This window comes from Spinacia oleracea, chromosome 4, assembly GCF_020520425.1.
Source record: "Spinacia oleracea cultivar Varoflay chromosome 4, BTI_SOV_V1, whole genome shotgun sequence".
NCBI lineage: Eukaryota > Viridiplantae > Streptophyta > Magnoliopsida > Caryophyllales > Amaranthaceae > Spinacia > Spinacia oleracea.
The window spans coordinates 78,703,511-78,722,315 of record NC_079490.1 but is presented as its reverse complement, the minus strand read 5'-3'; the positions used below and the strand labels follow the sequence as shown (position 1 = coordinate 78,722,315).

The following is an 18,805-nucleotide window of genomic DNA, read 5'->3' as shown; positions in this document are numbered from 1 at the left end:
GTTTCAATTGACGCGACAACAGGTGCGGAGGTCAAACGCTTCTTTTAAAATCTGGAAAACTTCCTCACATTTTTCACTCCACTCGAATTTCGATTCCTTTTTCAACAAGTTGGTCATTGGTTTTTCTTTCTTCCAAAAGTCTTTCACAAACCTCCTAATTAGTCAAATAGGCCTAGGAACTTCAGATATCAGACACTTTTTTTGGAGTAGGTCACTCACTCACAGCTTGAATCTTAGCAGGATCTACAGAGACTCCTTCTGCTCAACTTTTCTTTTTACTGAACCTCATTAGGCCTTTCATGGATGAATAACTTTTGGGCTTAACTCTCAGCTCTTTCACCAACTCATATAATTCCTCCAATCTTTTCAAGACAACAAATGATTTCTAACGATCCTGGACCACTCGAATCTTCTCTTAAATTTATTCCTTTACGTAACGTAGTTTTCAATCAATTTAGTCCTTCACTTTTCCGTCGGTGTAACTTATACACACAACACTTCAAGATTTGTATACTTCATTTAATAATGATACTGTCTCCAAAATAACCCTCAAGTGTTCATCATGCTCTCTTTCACTCTTCTAATAGATCAGGATATCATCAATGAATACAACAACACACTTATTTAGGAATTCGTGGAAAGTCCTATTCGTCAAATCCATAACTATGGTAGGTTCATTGGTTAACCCAAAAGGCTTGTAGACCCATAATGACCATAACAAGTCCTAATGAGGTCTTAGGTATATCCTTATCAGCTATCCTCAATTGGTGATACTTCGAACACAAATCAATCTTCGAGAACACAATCTCGCCATTCAATTAGTCAAATAGGTCATCTATCTTAGGTACATGATACTTGTTCTTGATGGTAACATTGTTTAGCTCCCTAAAATTGATGCACAATTCCCTACTCTTATCTTTCTCCTTAACAAACAACACATGAGCTCCCCACGATGATGCACTAGGCCTAATATACCCCCTTAACGAAACAACTCTTGCAACTATGTATTAATTCGCTCATTTTGGGAGGTACCATGCGATAAGGCGCTTTAGATATAGGTGTCGATACAGGATTTAACTCTACAGTGAACTCAAATGCTCTAGCAGGTGACATACTCGCAATTTCACTCAGAAACATATCAATGAATCCATTCACAATGGGAATATCCTCGATTTTCACTCCAACTTCTTTACTCACCTCTAACACACTACAGGAAAAAAAAAATAGTTCACACTCCCTATTCATCAATTTCCTCACTTGCATTACAGAAATAACTAAAGGTTCTAGGACTTCTCAAAACATCTATATGAGGTCAACCTTCCAATATGGTTCCTTAAACTTACTTTCTGAATTTCACAGTCTATTTTAGCCTTGTACAAGCTTACCCAATCCATTCGCAGAATTACATTTAGGTTTCCCAGATTAAACTCTATCAAATCAGAGGGAAAACGCAATATTTTATCTTCAAAGGCAAGTTCTTAAATAATTTTATACACCTTATGGTTACACCAGTAGGCATAATAACAGGTAAATCAATCATTCAAAATCTACTAACTTCAGACTCTTATTAACAGATGACAAAACGAAAGGATAAGTTGCTTCCGAATCAAATAATGTTTTAACTAGCACGAAGTTAATAGAAAAAGTACCATGAACTACTTCTGCAGAATGTTCAGCTTCATTCCTACTCATCACAAACAGTTTGCCCGGAGCCTTATTATGGTTGTTGTTCTCATTGACAGACTTATTGTGGTTCTCCTGGTTATTCCGCGACCCTACAGGCTTCGAGTTCTGATTTCCGGATTGGTTGTACCCTGACTTCCCTTGGTTACCACTCCCATTGTTATTTTGTTCCTTTTTCTACCTAGTGAAGCACTCAAACTCCCTATGCCACCTTTTCTAACAGTAGTTGCAGGTCACTAATACTCCCTTGCAGCTTCTACCAGGATGGTTGTTACTGCACCTAATCCCAACTGGATCTCATCGGCCAACCCTTGCTCAAACCTCTGAGCCTTTATCTCCTCTGTGGCTACAACCTTAGGTGCAAACCTCGACGACGCTATAAATTTGCTATAGTATTCAGCGGTGGTCATACTCCCCATCCAAAGGTTTATGAATTCCTGTGCTTTTCGTTTTCTTATAAAAGGAGGATAAAACTTTTCCCTCAATGCAACAACAAATGAGTCCCAATTAAATCCTTCAACAACACTTAGCCTAGTTCCATTCTCTCTCCACCATAGATCGGCCTCATCTTTTAGGTAAAGGAGAGCTTGGCCTACTTTCATTTTTTCAGGACAGTTTATCGCCCCAAATAGTTTTTAGAACTCCCTAATCCAGTTTTCTAGGAAGGTCGGAACTTTTGAATAAAATAGAACACGGTGATCAATCTGGTCCCAGAAACGGCCATGGGTTACCACCATGAACCCAAACTCCTGTTTGTCCGTCACTTCAGACGTGCACAGTCTAAAGCTATTGCTATTCAGTTTCACTTTACATGATTTACCAATTAATACTTTTTTATGACTCATCAATCACATAAATCACGTAATCAACAAGTATTCACAATTGTTTTTATCTTGGAATTAAGTAAGCGATCATAAAATTATCAATCAAGAACTAATTCCAATTAATTAAACTTTTCCTTTAACAATGGTTAACCACCTCTATATAGGTGCAAAGTATCAACTTACTAAACAAGGTCCTCGACCCTCATAAAGTATTGAAATGCTTAAAAAGGGAACAACGATCAATCGATCTAAACCAATATATATGAAATAATATAATGTTCACAACCAACATGCTTGCATCAATCATCCACGCTAACATGTTATAATTCTCTTAATAAAATCCATGTTCAACAGGTTCATCCAACAACATTATTAAACATGTAAATTTCAACATAACCAAGTTCAAAGACATAACAAACGGTTTCAACATAAGCACACATCCCCAAGCACACAGGTATGTACGTACCTTGTGTAAACAAACTGATAGGCCACTTTAACACTTTCAAAAGTTGCCTAAAGAGAATTCTCCGCCTAAAACAACGAACAAGGATTCCCAATCAACTTCTAATCATTCACAACTATAATAAAGCATTATAAATACATCCTAAACATATTTAGAACTTTCCTCAATATCAAAACTTGGATATTTTATTTCCTAGCATCGTAATTATTGAATCAATGATCCCCAATCGTTCTAAACTCCAATAAAACATCCTTTTAAATTTCCTAGCAATATAAAATCGTTTAAAACTTCACCAAAACCAACTTAACATTCTTAGAACATCGAAACAATAAATTTAATAATCCCTAATTACCTACCATGATTTAAAACCATTAAAGACTTAAAATTCATGCTTTAAATAATTAAAAATAATTAATTCAATGCAATTACATAATCTGAAATTAAATTTATTATTTAAACATAATATATAATCTGAAAATTCTAACTAAATCATAAAATCGTATAATTTAAATTTAATAACATAATTTAAATTATTTAAAACTTGATTAAATTCATTAATTAGTTTAGGGTTTAAAGAACTAACCAAATAAAGGAGGGGGAGAAAGTGATGGCCGGCGGACAGAGGCACGACTACGGCAGGGTCGCTCGCGGCAGAGGGGTCAGGGCGGTCTCGGAGGTTGGACACCGCAACTGGTGGCGCGGGTGGCTGGTGATTCGCTGGTTGCGTGCGAAAGGAGAAAACAAAGAGGAGGATAAGCAAAGCAACGGCCTGACTGCAGCGACGGTCGACGGGGTAGGTGGTCGGCGGCCGCGGCGGCGCTGGTCTGTGGTGGAGGGCTGACGGAGGTGGTTTGCTGGTTCTATAAGGAGCAACAAGAAGTACGTGAAGGGTGAAAGTGATTCACGTGAATTGTTTTGTGGGTTTGTGAGTTGAGAGGAGAGAGAATAATTGAGTGGGTAAACTTTTGTGTTTGGGGTTTATTTGGGCTTAGGTATTTTAATTAGACTAGGATTAGGATTCCTTTTCTAATTTTAAAAGTGCTCGAGTCCAAACCCGAATAGAAATACTCTTTCTAAAACCGAATCGTTTCTATGTTTCAAATCGTTTTCGAATTATGATTCTAAAAATGTTTGATTTCATAAATCATTAAAATATTTGAAATGCATTTAAATAAAATAAATATACAATCAATATATATATATTTATTACTAAAATTCACAAATTTCATTTAAATATAATTAATTATACGTTAAAATATATTAATAACTTTATAAATTTACGGGGGATTACAGTATAGTAGATTAGCAGATAACTTTATGTCTTCCATTTTTGTTGCTTAATTTTCATCTACTTTTCAATTTCTTCCTCATTATATCTCTCACCTCCTTCTTTCTCTTTACTCTATTTACTTGGTTTTGATCGATATGGCGTAGCCACATAATATAAAGCTCATGCGCTTGATTTTCTTGTTTGATTTTGATTTCAATTGATTTGATTTATGTCTTTATCAATGTTAGAAATGAGCTGGTCAATTAAATTGGGGATTATTTTTTGGAATTGATTGGTGGTATATATGAGAGGAGAGAAGAGGAGGTTTGAGGAAGAAGAAATAAGAAAAATATTCACGTTTCTTTAAATGAGCAAAAAAAATCTGCTCATTTTATTCAAATGAGCAAATTATTTTTGCTCATTTGCTATAAATGAGTAAAAAAATTCAATTGAGAAAAAAGGTTAAAGGGAGATTTTGTGCAAATGAGTAAAATTTCTATGAGAGACCAGGTCACCTCTTTCTATCCTCTGTCCTCTTTATAAGACATATAGATACATTAACAATACAACACATATATTGCATTATCGTAGATACATCACAAATGTATTAGAGATACAAAAAATAAAATCGATCTTGTTTATTTCCCAATTATTACTAATATTGTATAAATAAATTCAATGGGAGGACAACACTTTACGATTTTCCTTATCAAATTTTGTTGCATGTCACAACATAAATTGGTTTTAACTTTTACAACAAAATTTAATATGAAATATCTAGTTTGGAGGAGGTGTTGATCGAAAAAGTATCAATGGAGGTGTTGATCGAAAAACGTATATGTTGCCATTGATGTATGGAGGAGAGAGAGTAATCTTTCAATCTCTTGATGAATAAGATTAAAAAAGATGGTTGTAGACACCTACTTTTGTCCCCATTCCCGAAAGGGAAAGGTTCGATGATGAAAACATAAATCTCCACTTGACAACGCATCTCCTATAAAATAAACGAATCTCAATTCCCCTTTTCATTTCACCCGAAACCTGCTATTTATAGAAACCTGCTATTTATGGAAACCTGCTAAAAATAGTAACTGCCGTAATGGGTAGTTGTTAAAAGTGGCAAGTCATAAAAGATAGAAAACCTGTCAGAATTAGGTGTTGCACTCCAACATAAATCCTAAATGAGATAGAAATTGCGAGAGAATCCTATTCCTAATACGATTCGAAAATAAGAGTCACGTATTGATTGAAATCCTAACGAGCCTAGAGTTCGTAACGGGCCCAGACGCATTCCGTCATAAAATTAATACGCACTAAAAGACTCGATTAAGTCTCATGCACTCCGGATTCTAAGAGTCTGAATCTGACAAAGAAAACAGCCCAAACATCAATTTCAACGCCCAGCCCTGGGCGCTGAAATTGCCTGGATCATATTTTCAACGCCCAGAGCTGGGCGCCAAAATCTTTGACGCCCAGCCCTGGGCGCTGAAAATACCTGGGTACGTGTTTTTTCCTAATTCTTTATGGATTAGAACTCTGCAATTCTATCTTTCCACGAACTCTCCCCTATAAATACAGCCCAAATTCGACGTGAAAAGAACACAACAACACACAATTCATATTCTGAGTATTGACTCCAACCCTTAGCGTAAGCCTCACGCTGCGAAATTGTTCACGCGTTCTGTCGCAATCGATCCATAAATCGAACAGAACGTATCCTGTCCCATAATTTGAGATTCGTTAAATAAAAAGGAGAAATAGCAAAGTCAAAGTGGTTAGTTTTCTGAGAACCGTGACGCACCTCTCAAGGGTGCGTCGTAATGTGTCCCTTTTCGATGATTTAATTGCTTTCCTCGCCCTTTTTATGAACTGTTAAACTAACTAAATCTGATTGTTCTACCACGCCTAACAAATATAATATTTTTGGGAAATTGGATTATCATGCTAGGTCCCTTAATGCAATCTAAATTAGATAATCGCGATCGATCTAGTATTATATGTTGCATATTGCTAAAATCAACTCAGATTAGTTTAATAGTTAACGCATGTCCCTTATTTATGCTGAGCTAGTAAGGATATCCTGCCTCTGGAGTTATCGACGAGCGAGTACTCCTCTCGATAGTTACAGTCCCCCGAACCCTCAATCTCTACCTTGCGGGTGTATGTTGAGAGATCCCCACACCAGGGATCACAAGGGAACCTACGGCCGTCGTGGTCAAACATAATTGCACTCCCTTTATGTCACGATAACCGGGTTTTGTCAGTTTTTCTCATTGTCGTTAAAAACTTAATGGCGACTCCTATATTACTAGTCAATTGGGTGTAAACTCACAGGAAATCCAATTACACTTGATTGAATAAAAAGAATCGTCACACCCACGAGGGACGAGGTCACGCATTAGCCTCGTGCTTTTTCGACCCCCTCACAGTGGCGACTCCACTGGGGATAGTGAAGGAAATACTCGTGCTTGTAGGTAATCAAAATAGCCGAAGGGTGAAACGATCCTACCCCGCGTTTATTTCCCCTTCAAGTTGGGACTAAGGATACCTTTTTTCGCCAATAGGGGGTGCATACGCCGCGCATGTTGCCCACTCGGTACTTGTGCAGGTAGTACACCTATCCTGAACCCAATCGCTCGCTCATTAGGTCCCTCTCGCCTGCATGCCCCCTTGGCTTGCACTTGCGGGTTGGCCTCTTGAGCAAAATTCGTCTGTTGAAGACACTACCTCGACCGGGGTATGTGTTGGATCTACGATAGAAGCGGTACCAAGCCAGGCGCAAATAACTACCCATAGAAGCCTATCATAAACTACGTGACATATTATTATTGCCTCATGATGGAATGTTAGTTATGTGTAGCGAAATATGTGATTGTGTGTGACAAACTGTCCTAGAAAAACCAACGACCTTAAAAAATTGCCCAAACATTCATAAACCAATTTGCCAAAGAGTTATACCGAAATACGTGCTCCGCAAACCCGAACGATCGCCACAAAAATAAGCGACGCTCGGGATGGCCTGTAACGAATCCCACAAACGCTGCACAACGCGTAAAGGACGTTATAAGGTAAGCACGCAAAACTAAAGTCGCAAAAACAAAAGTATACGCAAACAGAAAACGAGAACCAGCCAGGGACGCATTTTCAACGCCCCTGGCTGGGCGCCAAAATTTCTCACGCCCACTGCTGGGCGCTGAAGTTGTTGCCTGGCCTTTTGGTCAGGCACAGCAGCCTCGGTGCCCACGCATGAAGAAAATACGTAGCAAAAAAAACTTTTTGTGAATTTTTTTTTTCTACGAGGGCGTATGAAATAGCACTCGATTCTAAAAGCGACTTATATAAAAAATAAATAACTCTTTGTGTCGTTGTTAGGCCTCCTACGACGACAATGCTCGGCATCAAAACCGAACATGCTAATAATTATGAATGTCACATGGGCAAAGTATTCAAAAATAATGTTCAAATGAAGTTTTTAAGGAAAAATAATGTTCGAATAAAAAGTAAATCCGAGTCTAGACTAGGCTATGCCAAAGTACAATCTAAATCCTAAGTCTTAGTTGTCTTATCCATAGAATCGGTCCTAATGCTTGGTGTCGTTCTGCAAGTTAAAAGGTTAAACCATATTGAGTCTCCTCTCCTGACATTTAAATCAATAAGCACCCATATATAATTGTCATCCCTTGCTAAGAATCAACGGCCCAACACTCTCTCTCACCAATAAAAATAATATATTATAGTATTTGCAAAATGGAAACATTCACATTCTGAAAATCATTCCCCCATAGTCGCACAACCCCCAAAGTGAACCTAAGGTGTCAATACCATTAGCAAGAATTAATGGCCTCAAGGCTTATGATCACATTGGGTCACGACTATCATAGTCCTCTCGAGTCACTCGCTCCTTGAAATACTACTAAGTACGGACTAAAAGATTTTCCATGAATGCAACATGACCAACCATGAAAATACCCAAATCGGCATACCATAAAGCTACCATTGGGGTAAAGCAATACACACTAAGAGAGAAGCCGCACTAATGATTCTAGTCTTGCAAAAATAAAAATTCGATCTCCCCAATTAACTACCTTGCCAACATTAAGCAAAATGGTGCATGAAAAATGAACACCCAAGGGTTAAAATCTAAAGTGTTAACCAACGAAAGTTATGGTCCAATTAGCCTAAGTCTGAGAGTCGCTTGGTCAAGTATTATAGGCTTACGCCATGTTATTATTTTGAGTCTAGGCCACCTCCTTGTATTCATACACGGGTTATAATCAGAAAGATTAATGAAAGTTTGAGTCTAAATCACAACTTCCAATTAAATCCCGTAAAACCGGAATCTGAAAAGCAAAAAAAATTATTTTCGATGTAATTCTTTCGTTAAATTTCAATAAGGTAAAAATAACATTTTTGAATCTACGCTATTTGCACATTTTAAAAATGACTAAAAACGCTTGCAAAGTAAGATAATTTAAAGGTCCACCCTAGGCCTGCTAAAATTAAAGGTCCACCCTAGGCCCGCTAAAATTAAAAGTCCACTATAGGCCTACCAAACGAGGCTCACTCAGTCTCGCCTCATGACTCAAAGACCACAACCATCTACCTTTTAGCCCAAATAAAAAAAAAATATGTTGGGGAGAAATCCCAAGCAAAAAGAGAAAATAGAAAGAGAAAAGGGAGAGCGAAAAGAGCCATGAAATACTTAGCCCGTACCTCCCAAGGTGCGAAATCTACCCAAGTAAACGAAGGAAAAGAATTGAGTCAACCAATCCAAATCATAAAATTCTACGATGTCTACCCTTTCCAATCCTTATGCTCTTAGACGCCTTCGCTATGGGGTCCCTGTTCAGCTCATTTAACCCATCCATGTTCTCATCGCCATAACCCAAGAAACCATTACCTCGACTCTTGTTCTCGAACTTGTTGTCAACCGCAAACCACGCACGGCCATTGACACGTGCGTCATGCCCATCATTTCCAAAGACCAAACCTTCTCTTACACCACCATTAGCATAATGACCATATAACTTGTTTGGATACATCCTGTTGATATACCCTTGAGCCGTCCCCATGCTACTCATTGGCCTTGGTTGATGTAAACTCATGACACTAACTTGAGGCTGCAAATTATGAGTCCTAGAAGATGTAATCCTTATGCTTGACCAATACCTATACAAATTACCCTATCTCATTCAACCCATCTTTCAAACCGTCTTGAGTCACAAATAAAAAAAGGACAAGTGAAAAGTACATTCTACGCTTAACGTAAAAAAATAATAATAAATAATAAAAAAGAAACTTTGCAAAGCGCCTCTAAAGTTAGTCTAAAAAGAAAAAGGAGCATTTAGCGCACCAAAAAAGATCCGCCCAGAAGTCATTTTCAGCGCCCAGGGCTGGGCGCCGAAATCTTTAGCGCCCTTGCCTGGACGCCGAATCTCTCTGCTTGCTAAAATTTGTCCAGAAGTGCTCGTCATTTTGTCCGCACATACACGGAAAAACAACGAACACTTGGAGGGGTACATCACGTATTCAGATATACGTACCACCAAAAAAATACATGTACTCAAACAAAAAAACAAGTAAAACAAAATTTTGGCTTACGGCAAGGCAGCAGATTAAAATAATAATAAACTTCACTTATTCTACCGTTTTAAATAATATGTTTCCACCTTAGAACGTACTCGTTTAAAATCGGCATTCTAAGAAACCATTTTCTAGGCTAAGAACTACGCAAGACCTGATTCCAAATTATAATTATTTAAGGCGGATACGTAGGCAATCCATGATTCGGTCCAACCAATTTGCAAAAATATTAAAAGCCTATAGAATAACAAGAATAAGAAATAGAGTCCCTTATTGAAATTTAATTACTTGCAACCCAAGTCGAAAGAAAAAATTTAAGTCAAAGAAAGAATCCAAGTCATCAAGATGCCAAAATTAATGAGCACACATCGAAAAATAATAGGGGCACGTACCCTTGCCAGAAGGAGCACTCACACTCCTAGGCACTTAGCCAAGACTCAAAAATATCGCTTTGCCTCAATTGAATGGGGGCTAGCGCAAGCGTCCATGACCTCTAAAGTACTCGACTTGACCCTCCCTAAAGCGAACTAACTCACTTAAAGACTTTCTTTCACCACTAGACATAGTCGTTCGCTTAAAGACCTTCTTTCACCACTAGACACAATCATAATCGCCAACAAGTAGTAAAGGCAGTAAGCTTGCAATAAAGAGGATTGTTCTACGGCATCACCCCATCGTTCCTTCGAACTCAGGGCACCCGTTCATGGTAATTCAAATGCTTGCTAATCCCCTTTGGTAAAAATAAGACATTGTCAATAGGACTTGGCACTTAACCAAGGCTCACCCTACTCAGACATATGACACGGGCATCTAAAATCGAAATCTAAAAACATCGTTAATGGGAAGACATAATAGCAACTGGGGGCTAAAAATTGAAGTGAAAGAGCTAGGGAAAGAACTAGGTATACCTTGACCTTTTGTGCAGACATACACCAAGTAAATCTAAGTCGATTTGAAAACGGTTTATATTCCCGCAATTCTGGAAAAGATGGCCCTAAAAGCCTAAAGCATATGCCAAACGGGCACAAGTGTATCTTGACGCCTGCACCCTGGCCTCCGGCAAATTCTTAGACAACATTCCAAAAATCGTAACAGTATTTTGATTCACTCAAGTAATCCTGTGCGAACCCTTATATAAGTCAACTTACTTAGGACACCTCGGATTGTACACAGTAGGATTCGGATTTTAAATAATTTTGAAATGATTTTCAAAGACTTCCTCGAACATAATAAAGTGTCGTTGGTTTAAGCTAAGTATGCGTTTATCTCAATGTTACACGCGAGTCAAAGAAATTTCTAAATATGATTATGGGTAAAGAAAGGCACCTAACTTTTGGTCAAGGCACACTTCCACATGTTACTACCTTGACCATGGCGATGTCGCATAATACGACATTTACAAAGAGAAGTAGCAGGTCACTACTCGAACGTACCTCGCACTAAACGAGTCTGGTTCAAACTATTCATGATCCATGTCACCATGAATGCATAAAGACGTATGCAAAGCATTATATCACCAAGCCAATCCCGTAGCTACAATTGGGGGCTTGAGAAAAACACTCTAAAAATGCCCGAAATGACGATTTCATCGCAAATTCTCGACGCTAATGCTATACATACATCATAGGGGCACAATCCTAAGCTTTAATCGTATAAAACGAACCTTAGAATGGCTACAACCCCTCCCAAATTCTAAACACTACTTAGAGTATATAAAGTCGCCCCACTAACAAGGGTAACTGAAAATCGCGAGTCACCAAAACTCCGATCAAACCACTGCACATAACGCTCGCCCTATAAAGCGCCCGTTACACAGTCTACATCGTTCCAAAGCAAAAGGGAAAGAAAAAAAATCAAAAACAAACTGTCAAAGTTCTGACCAGAAATCATTTTCAACGCCAGAGCTGGCCGCCGATATCTTTAACGCCCCAGCCTGGGCGCTGAATCTTTCTGCTAGCCAAGTTTTGCCCAGATAAAAAAAATGGGGGGGAAGAAATCCTATGAATCCTCACATCGAACGAAGTGATAAGCCGTGCAAACCCACGCGGAAGGTGCTACACTTGTTCGAGCACCTGAACGAGGGGTGATGAAAGTACTCCAATGCAAAAAATAATGATATCCCAACACCTGGAGAAATGTTCTAATACATGGCCGCACAAGCCTACGTTGCACCATAAGTTCAACCATCCCACGGTACAAGTCTAAAGAGAGAGAGTAAGGCATATTGCACTAACACGGGCACGGCCAAGAGCACGTGTAAAAGAGGCAAAGACTACTTGTTGCCCAAATTCAAAATGCAAGCCACGCAACTTCTACATTAAGGATTAAAGGTAGCAAAATATCACCTACCACGAAAGGGATAGCTCGCACCTACACGAGCGAAACCCCAAGGCATCTTTCTCGAAAGAACCTACGAAAATCGTACGCCAAAAGGAAGCATCCCAACATGCATACTTGGGGGCTCCAAGCTACGAAACGACCATAGCAAAATAAAAAACTCGAAGCAAATGTTTGAACGATCAAGAAGGGCACGATGCTTGAGCCCACTTCATGAATGGGCCTGAACCCTATCAAGCTTCTAAGCAAACTATTCAAAATCAGTCATTGGTCAAAAAAAATAATGATTCAAGCAAACTGATTAATGGACCGCACAAAACGGCCATTCTATGAATGCTCGTTCGCACATACATATCATCATTCTAAGTATCGAACATTCACGAACGCATTCAAAAGGAAAAAATATACAACAACAAGAGCGGTCAAAGTCTTACGCCTCAAGGTATGTTCCTCGGGCCATATAGACTCGCCCAACTATCGTAATAACTGTACGCCTTAAGAGCAACAGTTCCTTAAAATAATCGCCCCAAAGCGACAAGCACCGTAGTCCACCAATAGGCTACGGCTTCTCAAGAAAATCATCACGTTCTAAAAACAAAGAAAAAACAAAAGAAAAGAGAATACATAGAACTTCCAAGTGAAATAAACGAACGAACAAGAGGCCAACTGTGTCATCAAGAAAGCTCGCCAGGAATTATTTTCAGCGCCCAGCGCTGGGCGCCGAAATCTTTAACGCCCAGGCTTGGGCGCCGAAAATGATCCCAGACCCTCTATGACTTTTATAGGGCCCTGCCATATTCATTTGACTTGAAAGTTGCCGATTTCTTTACTGGAAGTCGCACCTCACGGCTTTGTTAAGAGTAGCACACCACTACAAAGATCGCTCGCACTTACGAGCACAATCCCAAACACGATCAAGGACATTACAGAATGCGTAGGAACCTCTTTGACAAGAAATGACCGTCAAGCACGAATGCTTGGGGGCTCGAAGGAAAATATATATTATGCAAAGTAAAAACAATATTCCCAGACTACGCTGTACGAAGTCCCGTGTTTGGATGTCTCAAAAAATAAAAAACCGGTTTACGACCTCAAGACAAAGGTCGCCATTGATGCTTATACATAGTCCCCTAATCAAGGACCCAGGTAGTGGCAAGATTGAGCCATAAAGACTAGCTCAAAACCATGAAAGATGATGACCACAAGACAATGGTCCGTCTGAACACGTTGTCAACCCACCTTCAGGTTGCAACTAAATCCGAGCATCCCTCGAAAGAATTCGCTCCTACAAAAATAAATAAAAAGAAATTCTCAAAAGAAATCACAAGAAAAAATGAAATAGGGACTTGCCCACCTCAATCGGGCAAGATCGCGGCACGCGAATCCCAAATCGAAAAGACGAATTCAGGTTCGCTCACCTCCAGCGAGCGGGGCGTCCACCCTTAGCGGACAGGGTTCGCCCACCTTCAGCGGGCGGGGTCTGCGTCACTAGCCGCGCAGGTCCTCAGTTTTCGAAAATGAAAAAAAAAATATAAAATCTTCAAAACAAAAACAGGCTCGCCATCTTCAGCCGGCGGGGTCTACGGCGCAAACCACGTAGGTCCTTATTTTCAAAAAATAAACACAAAACAAATTTCAAAATAGATTCGTCCACTTCTATCGGACGGGGTGTCCACCCTTAGTGGACAAGTTCGCCATCTTTAGCCGGCGGGGTCTACGTCACAAACCGCGTAGGTCCTTATTTTCAAATTTCAAAAACAGATTCGTCCACTTCTATCGGACGGGGTGTCCACCCTTAGCGGACATGCTCGCCATCTTTAGCCGGCGGGGTCTGCATCACTAACCGTGCAGGTCCTTAGTCGCTGCATCGATAACTTTTTCTGGTTTTCCCTTTTCCAAAAATTAAAAGGATTGGTTTTCCGTTTTTTCCAAAAAAGAGCGATGTGCTGGATTTTCCTTCGTTTTACGTCCCATAAAAACAAGGGGGTTTTCTCGTTTAGCTAGCCCTGAAAATGAGAATCTTTTAAAATATTTTTACCTCGTGGTTGGGCTTGGCCATGCCCAATTACACTTTATAGCTTTGATTTCAAAAACATCTGTAGCTACTCCCAATGACAAAGTGAGGGAGTTTCTACACTTCTTTAGATCCTTCCAATGACAAAGTGAGGAAGTTTCTATACTATCCGTTGACAAATCCCAATGACACGTGAGGGATATGTCGACACTTCAAGTGATGGCCCTTAAGTCAAATGTCATCACTCGGGGGCTCGTGAGACCCTCGCAAAAACAGGTCACCATGGCTTGTGTGGCGCACTCCGTCTAGTACTTTGACCATCGTCTTACTCCAAGACTCAGTCAAAGTGGGGGCTAACTGTAGACACCTACTTTTGTCCCCATTCCCGAAAGGGAAAGGTTCGATGATGAAAACATAAATCTCCACTTGACAACGCATCTCCTATAAAATAAATGAATCTCAATTCCCCTTTTCATTTCACCCGAAACCTGCTATTTATAAAAACCTGCTATTTATGGAAACCTGCTAAAAATAGTAACTGACGTAATGGGTAGTTGTTAAAAGTGGCAAGTCATAAAAGATAGAAAACCTGTCAGAATTAGGTGTTGCACTCCAACATAAATCCTAAATGAGATAGAAATTGCGAGAGAATCCTATTCCTAATACGATTCGAAAATAAGAGTCACGTATTAATTGAAATCCTAACGAGCCTAGAGTTCGTAACGGGCCCAGACGCATTCCGTCATAAAATTAATACGCACTAAAAGACTCGATTAAGTCTCATACACTCCGGATTCTAAGAGTCCGAATCTGACAAAGAAAACAGCCCAAACATCAATTTCAACGCCCAGCCCTGGGCGCTGAAATTGCCTGGATCATATTTTCAACGCCCAGAGCTGGGCGCCGAAATCTTTGACGCCCAGCCCTGGGCGCTGAAAATACCTGGGTACGTGTTTTTTCCTAATTCTTTGTGGATTAGAACTCTGCAATTCTGTCTTTCCACGGACTCTCCCCTATAAATACAGCCCAAATTCAACGTGAAAAGAACACAACAACACACAATTCATATTCTGAGTATTGACTCCAACCCTTAGCCTAAGCCTCACGCTGCGAAAATGTTCACGCGTTCTGTCGCAATCGATCCATAAATCGAACAGAACGTATCCTGTCCTATAATTTGAGATTCGTTAAATAAAAAGGAGAAATAGCAAAGTCAAAGTGGTTAGTTTTCTGAGAACCGTGACGCACCTCTCAAGGGTGCGTCGTAATGTGTCCCTTTTCGATGATTTAATTGCTTTCCTCGCCCTTTTTATGAACTGTTAAACTAAATAAATCTGATTGTTCTACCACGCCTAACAAATATAATATTTTTGGGAAATTGGATTATCATGCTAGGTCCCTTAATGCAATCTAAATCATATAATCGCGATCGATCTAGTATTATATGTTGCATATTGCTAAAATCAACCCAGATTAGTTTAATAGTTAACGCATGTCCCTTCAATTATTTATGCTGAGCTAGTAAGGATATCCTGCCTCTCGAGTTATCGACGAGCGAGTACTCCTCTCGGTAGTTACAGTCCCCCGAACCCTCAATCTCTACCTTGCGGGTGTATGTTGAGAGATCCCCACACCAGGGATCACAAGGGAACCTACGGCCATCGTGGTCAAACATAATTGCACTCCCTTTATGTCACGATAACCGGGTTTTGTCAGTTTTTCTCATTGTCGTTAAAAACTGAATGGGGACTCCTATATTACTAGTCAATTGGGTGTAAACTCACAGGAAATCCAATTACACTTGATTGAATAAAAAGAATCGTCACACCCACGAGGGACGAGGTCACGCATTAGCCTCGTGCTTTTTCGACCCCCTCACAATGGTACTTTGTGATAATCACCTTCTATTTGATAGGGAAGAGAAAGAGGAAATAGGTGTATTATACGGATCTTTATGTACAACCACGTAATTGAGTTCCAAAATTACCAACTGCTATTAATTGCACGCGTTTGTTTTTTATCGTTTGATTTAGTTGATCAAAAGGCTATAAACATTTCCCATTCTTCTCATTTTAAACTCCCTTCTCATATATATATATATATATATATATATATATATATATATATATATATATAGAGAGAGAGAGAGAGAGAGAGAGAGAGAGAATCGGGATCCGGTGAGAACCACCCCTTAAGATGAGAACTGAGAACTAATCTCAATCGTTAGATCAATTCAATCAACGACCTAAATCTCGCCCGATCAAATCAAAAAATGAGGGTAATAGAGTAATTTCACCGGCTTTGAATAACTTCACTTTTTCCCCCCAATTTTCAGATTTTCTTTCTCTCTCTTCCTCACGTGTTCTCTCTCCTTCCTCAAATCCTCTGTATGAGCTTCGATTCACATCTTCATCTTCTCAAACATCTTCGATAATCGTCCTGTAATTCCTTCATCTTCTTTGCGATTTTGTCTCTATCAATTCACGCACGTAGGTAATTTTAATTTTTTCGATTTGTTTTTAGTTTTGTTTTTTTAGGGCTCGAGTCATTGCGATTTTGTTTTAGTTTTAGCGATTTTAATTGCTAATTGAAATTGTTTCTAGAATTAGGTTTTGCTTTTGATTTTCTACAATTGATTTTATGTACCCAAATTTAGTTGATTTGAATTTGTTGAATATTGATAAGAAGTTACTCGAATTTTGCAGCTTGAATGGGATAGTTTAGAAAGTGATTGCTTTGTGGAATCTTGTAAAATTTATGTGATTAGTATAGGATGAAGTTTTTCTAGTAATATATAGGTTCGAGTGTTCGACAGCTGATTGCAGCTTAGCCTTAAGTGCAATGCCTACGTTGTGTATTTGTGTGCAATTTTGGTGTGTTGTGCTGATTTGATGGGTCGCAAGTTCTGTTGTTGCTGCTTTACTTTTTGTTGCTGCTGTTGACTGCTATATGTTGCTGCCTGACTGAATTTAGTCCTTTATTTTGTTGCTTGGTTCTAGGGTGCTTTGTTGGGGTTGTTGTTGATGTAGGAAGTCAGGGAGGGAGTGTTGGCTAATTAGTTTTATTATTTACTTTTGTATTGTTTTACTTACTTTTAATTCAAAAACCTTTACTTTGACAGCCTTGAGCAAACAAATGAAACCAAAAACAAGGAATGCCAATCAAGACTATTTTTGGATTCATGCTCTCTTGTAGTAGAATGATGGTCTTGGACTAATGAGGTTGTTGCAGGTGACTGTGGTTCTTATTGTCAGGCGTGATTTATTTCTTATTGTGATCTTGATTTTCTATGGAAATTCTAATGGCTGACGGCCTGATACAATAGGCTCTTGTGCTTCATTTATTAGGTTGTCTCTTAGAAAGTTTAGTACTTGAATCTGTTTCATAGACTCGGATAATTGCAAGACTGTATGCCCATTATCATCAGCAAGATTTATCAGCTCAAGATCTTTATAAATATATAACAATGTCCTGGGCTAATTTCATCAACATTGCAACATTAAAGCTTGTACCGAATATTTCAGTTAGTTTCGCCAAACACTCATCGTATCAAATTGAGTCATCCCAATATATATTATATTTGCAAGTGGTACTAGTAGTAATATTTATGAACAAATGCCGAGAGTAAATAAGATGGATGGATTATTTATGCAGCAAATTAACTATGCGATAGATTTGCTGGAGTTGGATTTCATGCAAATATCATAACATATTTGACCCAACAGCTAAACATGTCGCTTGTACAAGCCTCCAACACTCTCGCCAATTTTGGAGGCACTGCTAGTTTTACACTTCTTATTGGTGCTTTAATAACTGACTCTTTTGCTAGCCAATTATGGACTATTACAATTGGCTTTATCTTCTATCAACTGGTATATCGATCTTAATCCTCTTGTTCCATAAAGTTCTTTCCATTTTCATATTATGCGATCTTGTTAGTCAGTCATCTGAACTCTGTATTTGTTGCAGGGGATGCTCAACATTACCATGTCAGCAATTCTTCCAAAACTCCACCCTCAACCATGCCCAACACAAGTGAACTGCCAAGAAGCATCATCCCAACAACAACTTTGGGTCTTATACTTGTCTCTCCTCCTGACATCTATGGGGAACGGTGGCACTCAGCCTTGTGTAGTGACATTCCCGGCCAACCAGTTTGACATGACTAAATCAGGTGTATTGCAGGACGCAATTGGAACTACTTCAACTGTTAATCTGTTATTACTTCTGTATGGGAGTTGCCACACTAACTGCATTTACTTTTGAGCTTAAATTATTTACTTTTGAGTTTTTTTTGTTTACTTTTTGAATACTTCTTACTAATAATGCAACGAAATTCACAAATATCCATAAAGATCTGATGTTCAGTAGATCATGGTAGTAATAAGGGCATCAACTTTGAACAGTTTGCATCATGTCTAACGTGAAATATTTTGATTTACTTTTGAATTTTTATGAGATACTTTTTAGTTTTTATGATTTACTTTTGAGATATTTCGATTTACTTTTGAGTTTTTTTATTTACTTTTGAGTTTTTTAATGTACTTTATAGACAACCTATGTAGGAATCTAACCTACACTCCCTATGCATCTGCATATTGCTCTACCATTTGAGCTAATAGGTTTAGGGA

The 18,805-nt window shown here is 38.9% G+C and overlaps 1 protein-coding gene across 4 annotated transcripts; it reads left to right on the top strand.

The window, feature by feature from the left end:
- Window positions 1-16,505: 16,505 nt before the first annotated feature.
- LOC130459207 (protein NRT1/ PTR FAMILY 3.1-like) lies at window positions 16,506-18,629 on the top strand. Of its 4 annotated transcripts, none has more exons than XM_056826432.1 (3): window positions 16,506-16,663; window positions 17,296-18,046; window positions 18,144-18,629. In XM_056826432.1, exons 2-3 carry the CDS (start codon window positions 17,906-17,908, stop codon window positions 18,438-18,440), a joined length of 438 nt encoding a protein of 145 aa, XP_056682410.1. In that variant the 5' UTR covers window positions 16,506-16,663; window positions 17,296-17,905; the 3' UTR covers window positions 18,441-18,629. The 4 variants fall into 4 exon arrangements, with proteins under 4 accessions (XP_056682410.1, XP_056682409.1, XP_056682411.1 ...); XM_056826431.1 differs by having other exon boundaries at window positions 16,506-16,667; XM_056826433.1 differs by having other exon boundaries at window positions 16,508-16,667; window positions 17,296-17,405.
- Window positions 18,630-18,805: the final 176 nt, after the last annotated feature.

Bases quoted from the DNA above. Each gene is read 5' to 3' on its own strand.
- LOC130459207 (XM_056826432.1), top strand. From the start codon at position 17,906: ATGTCGCTTGTACAAGCCTCCAACACTCTCGCCAATTTTGGAGGCACT. The intron at 18,047-18,143 runs GTATATCGATCT...TATTTGTTGCAG, and splicing joins GCTTTATCTTCTATCAACTG to GGGATGCTCAACATTACCAT.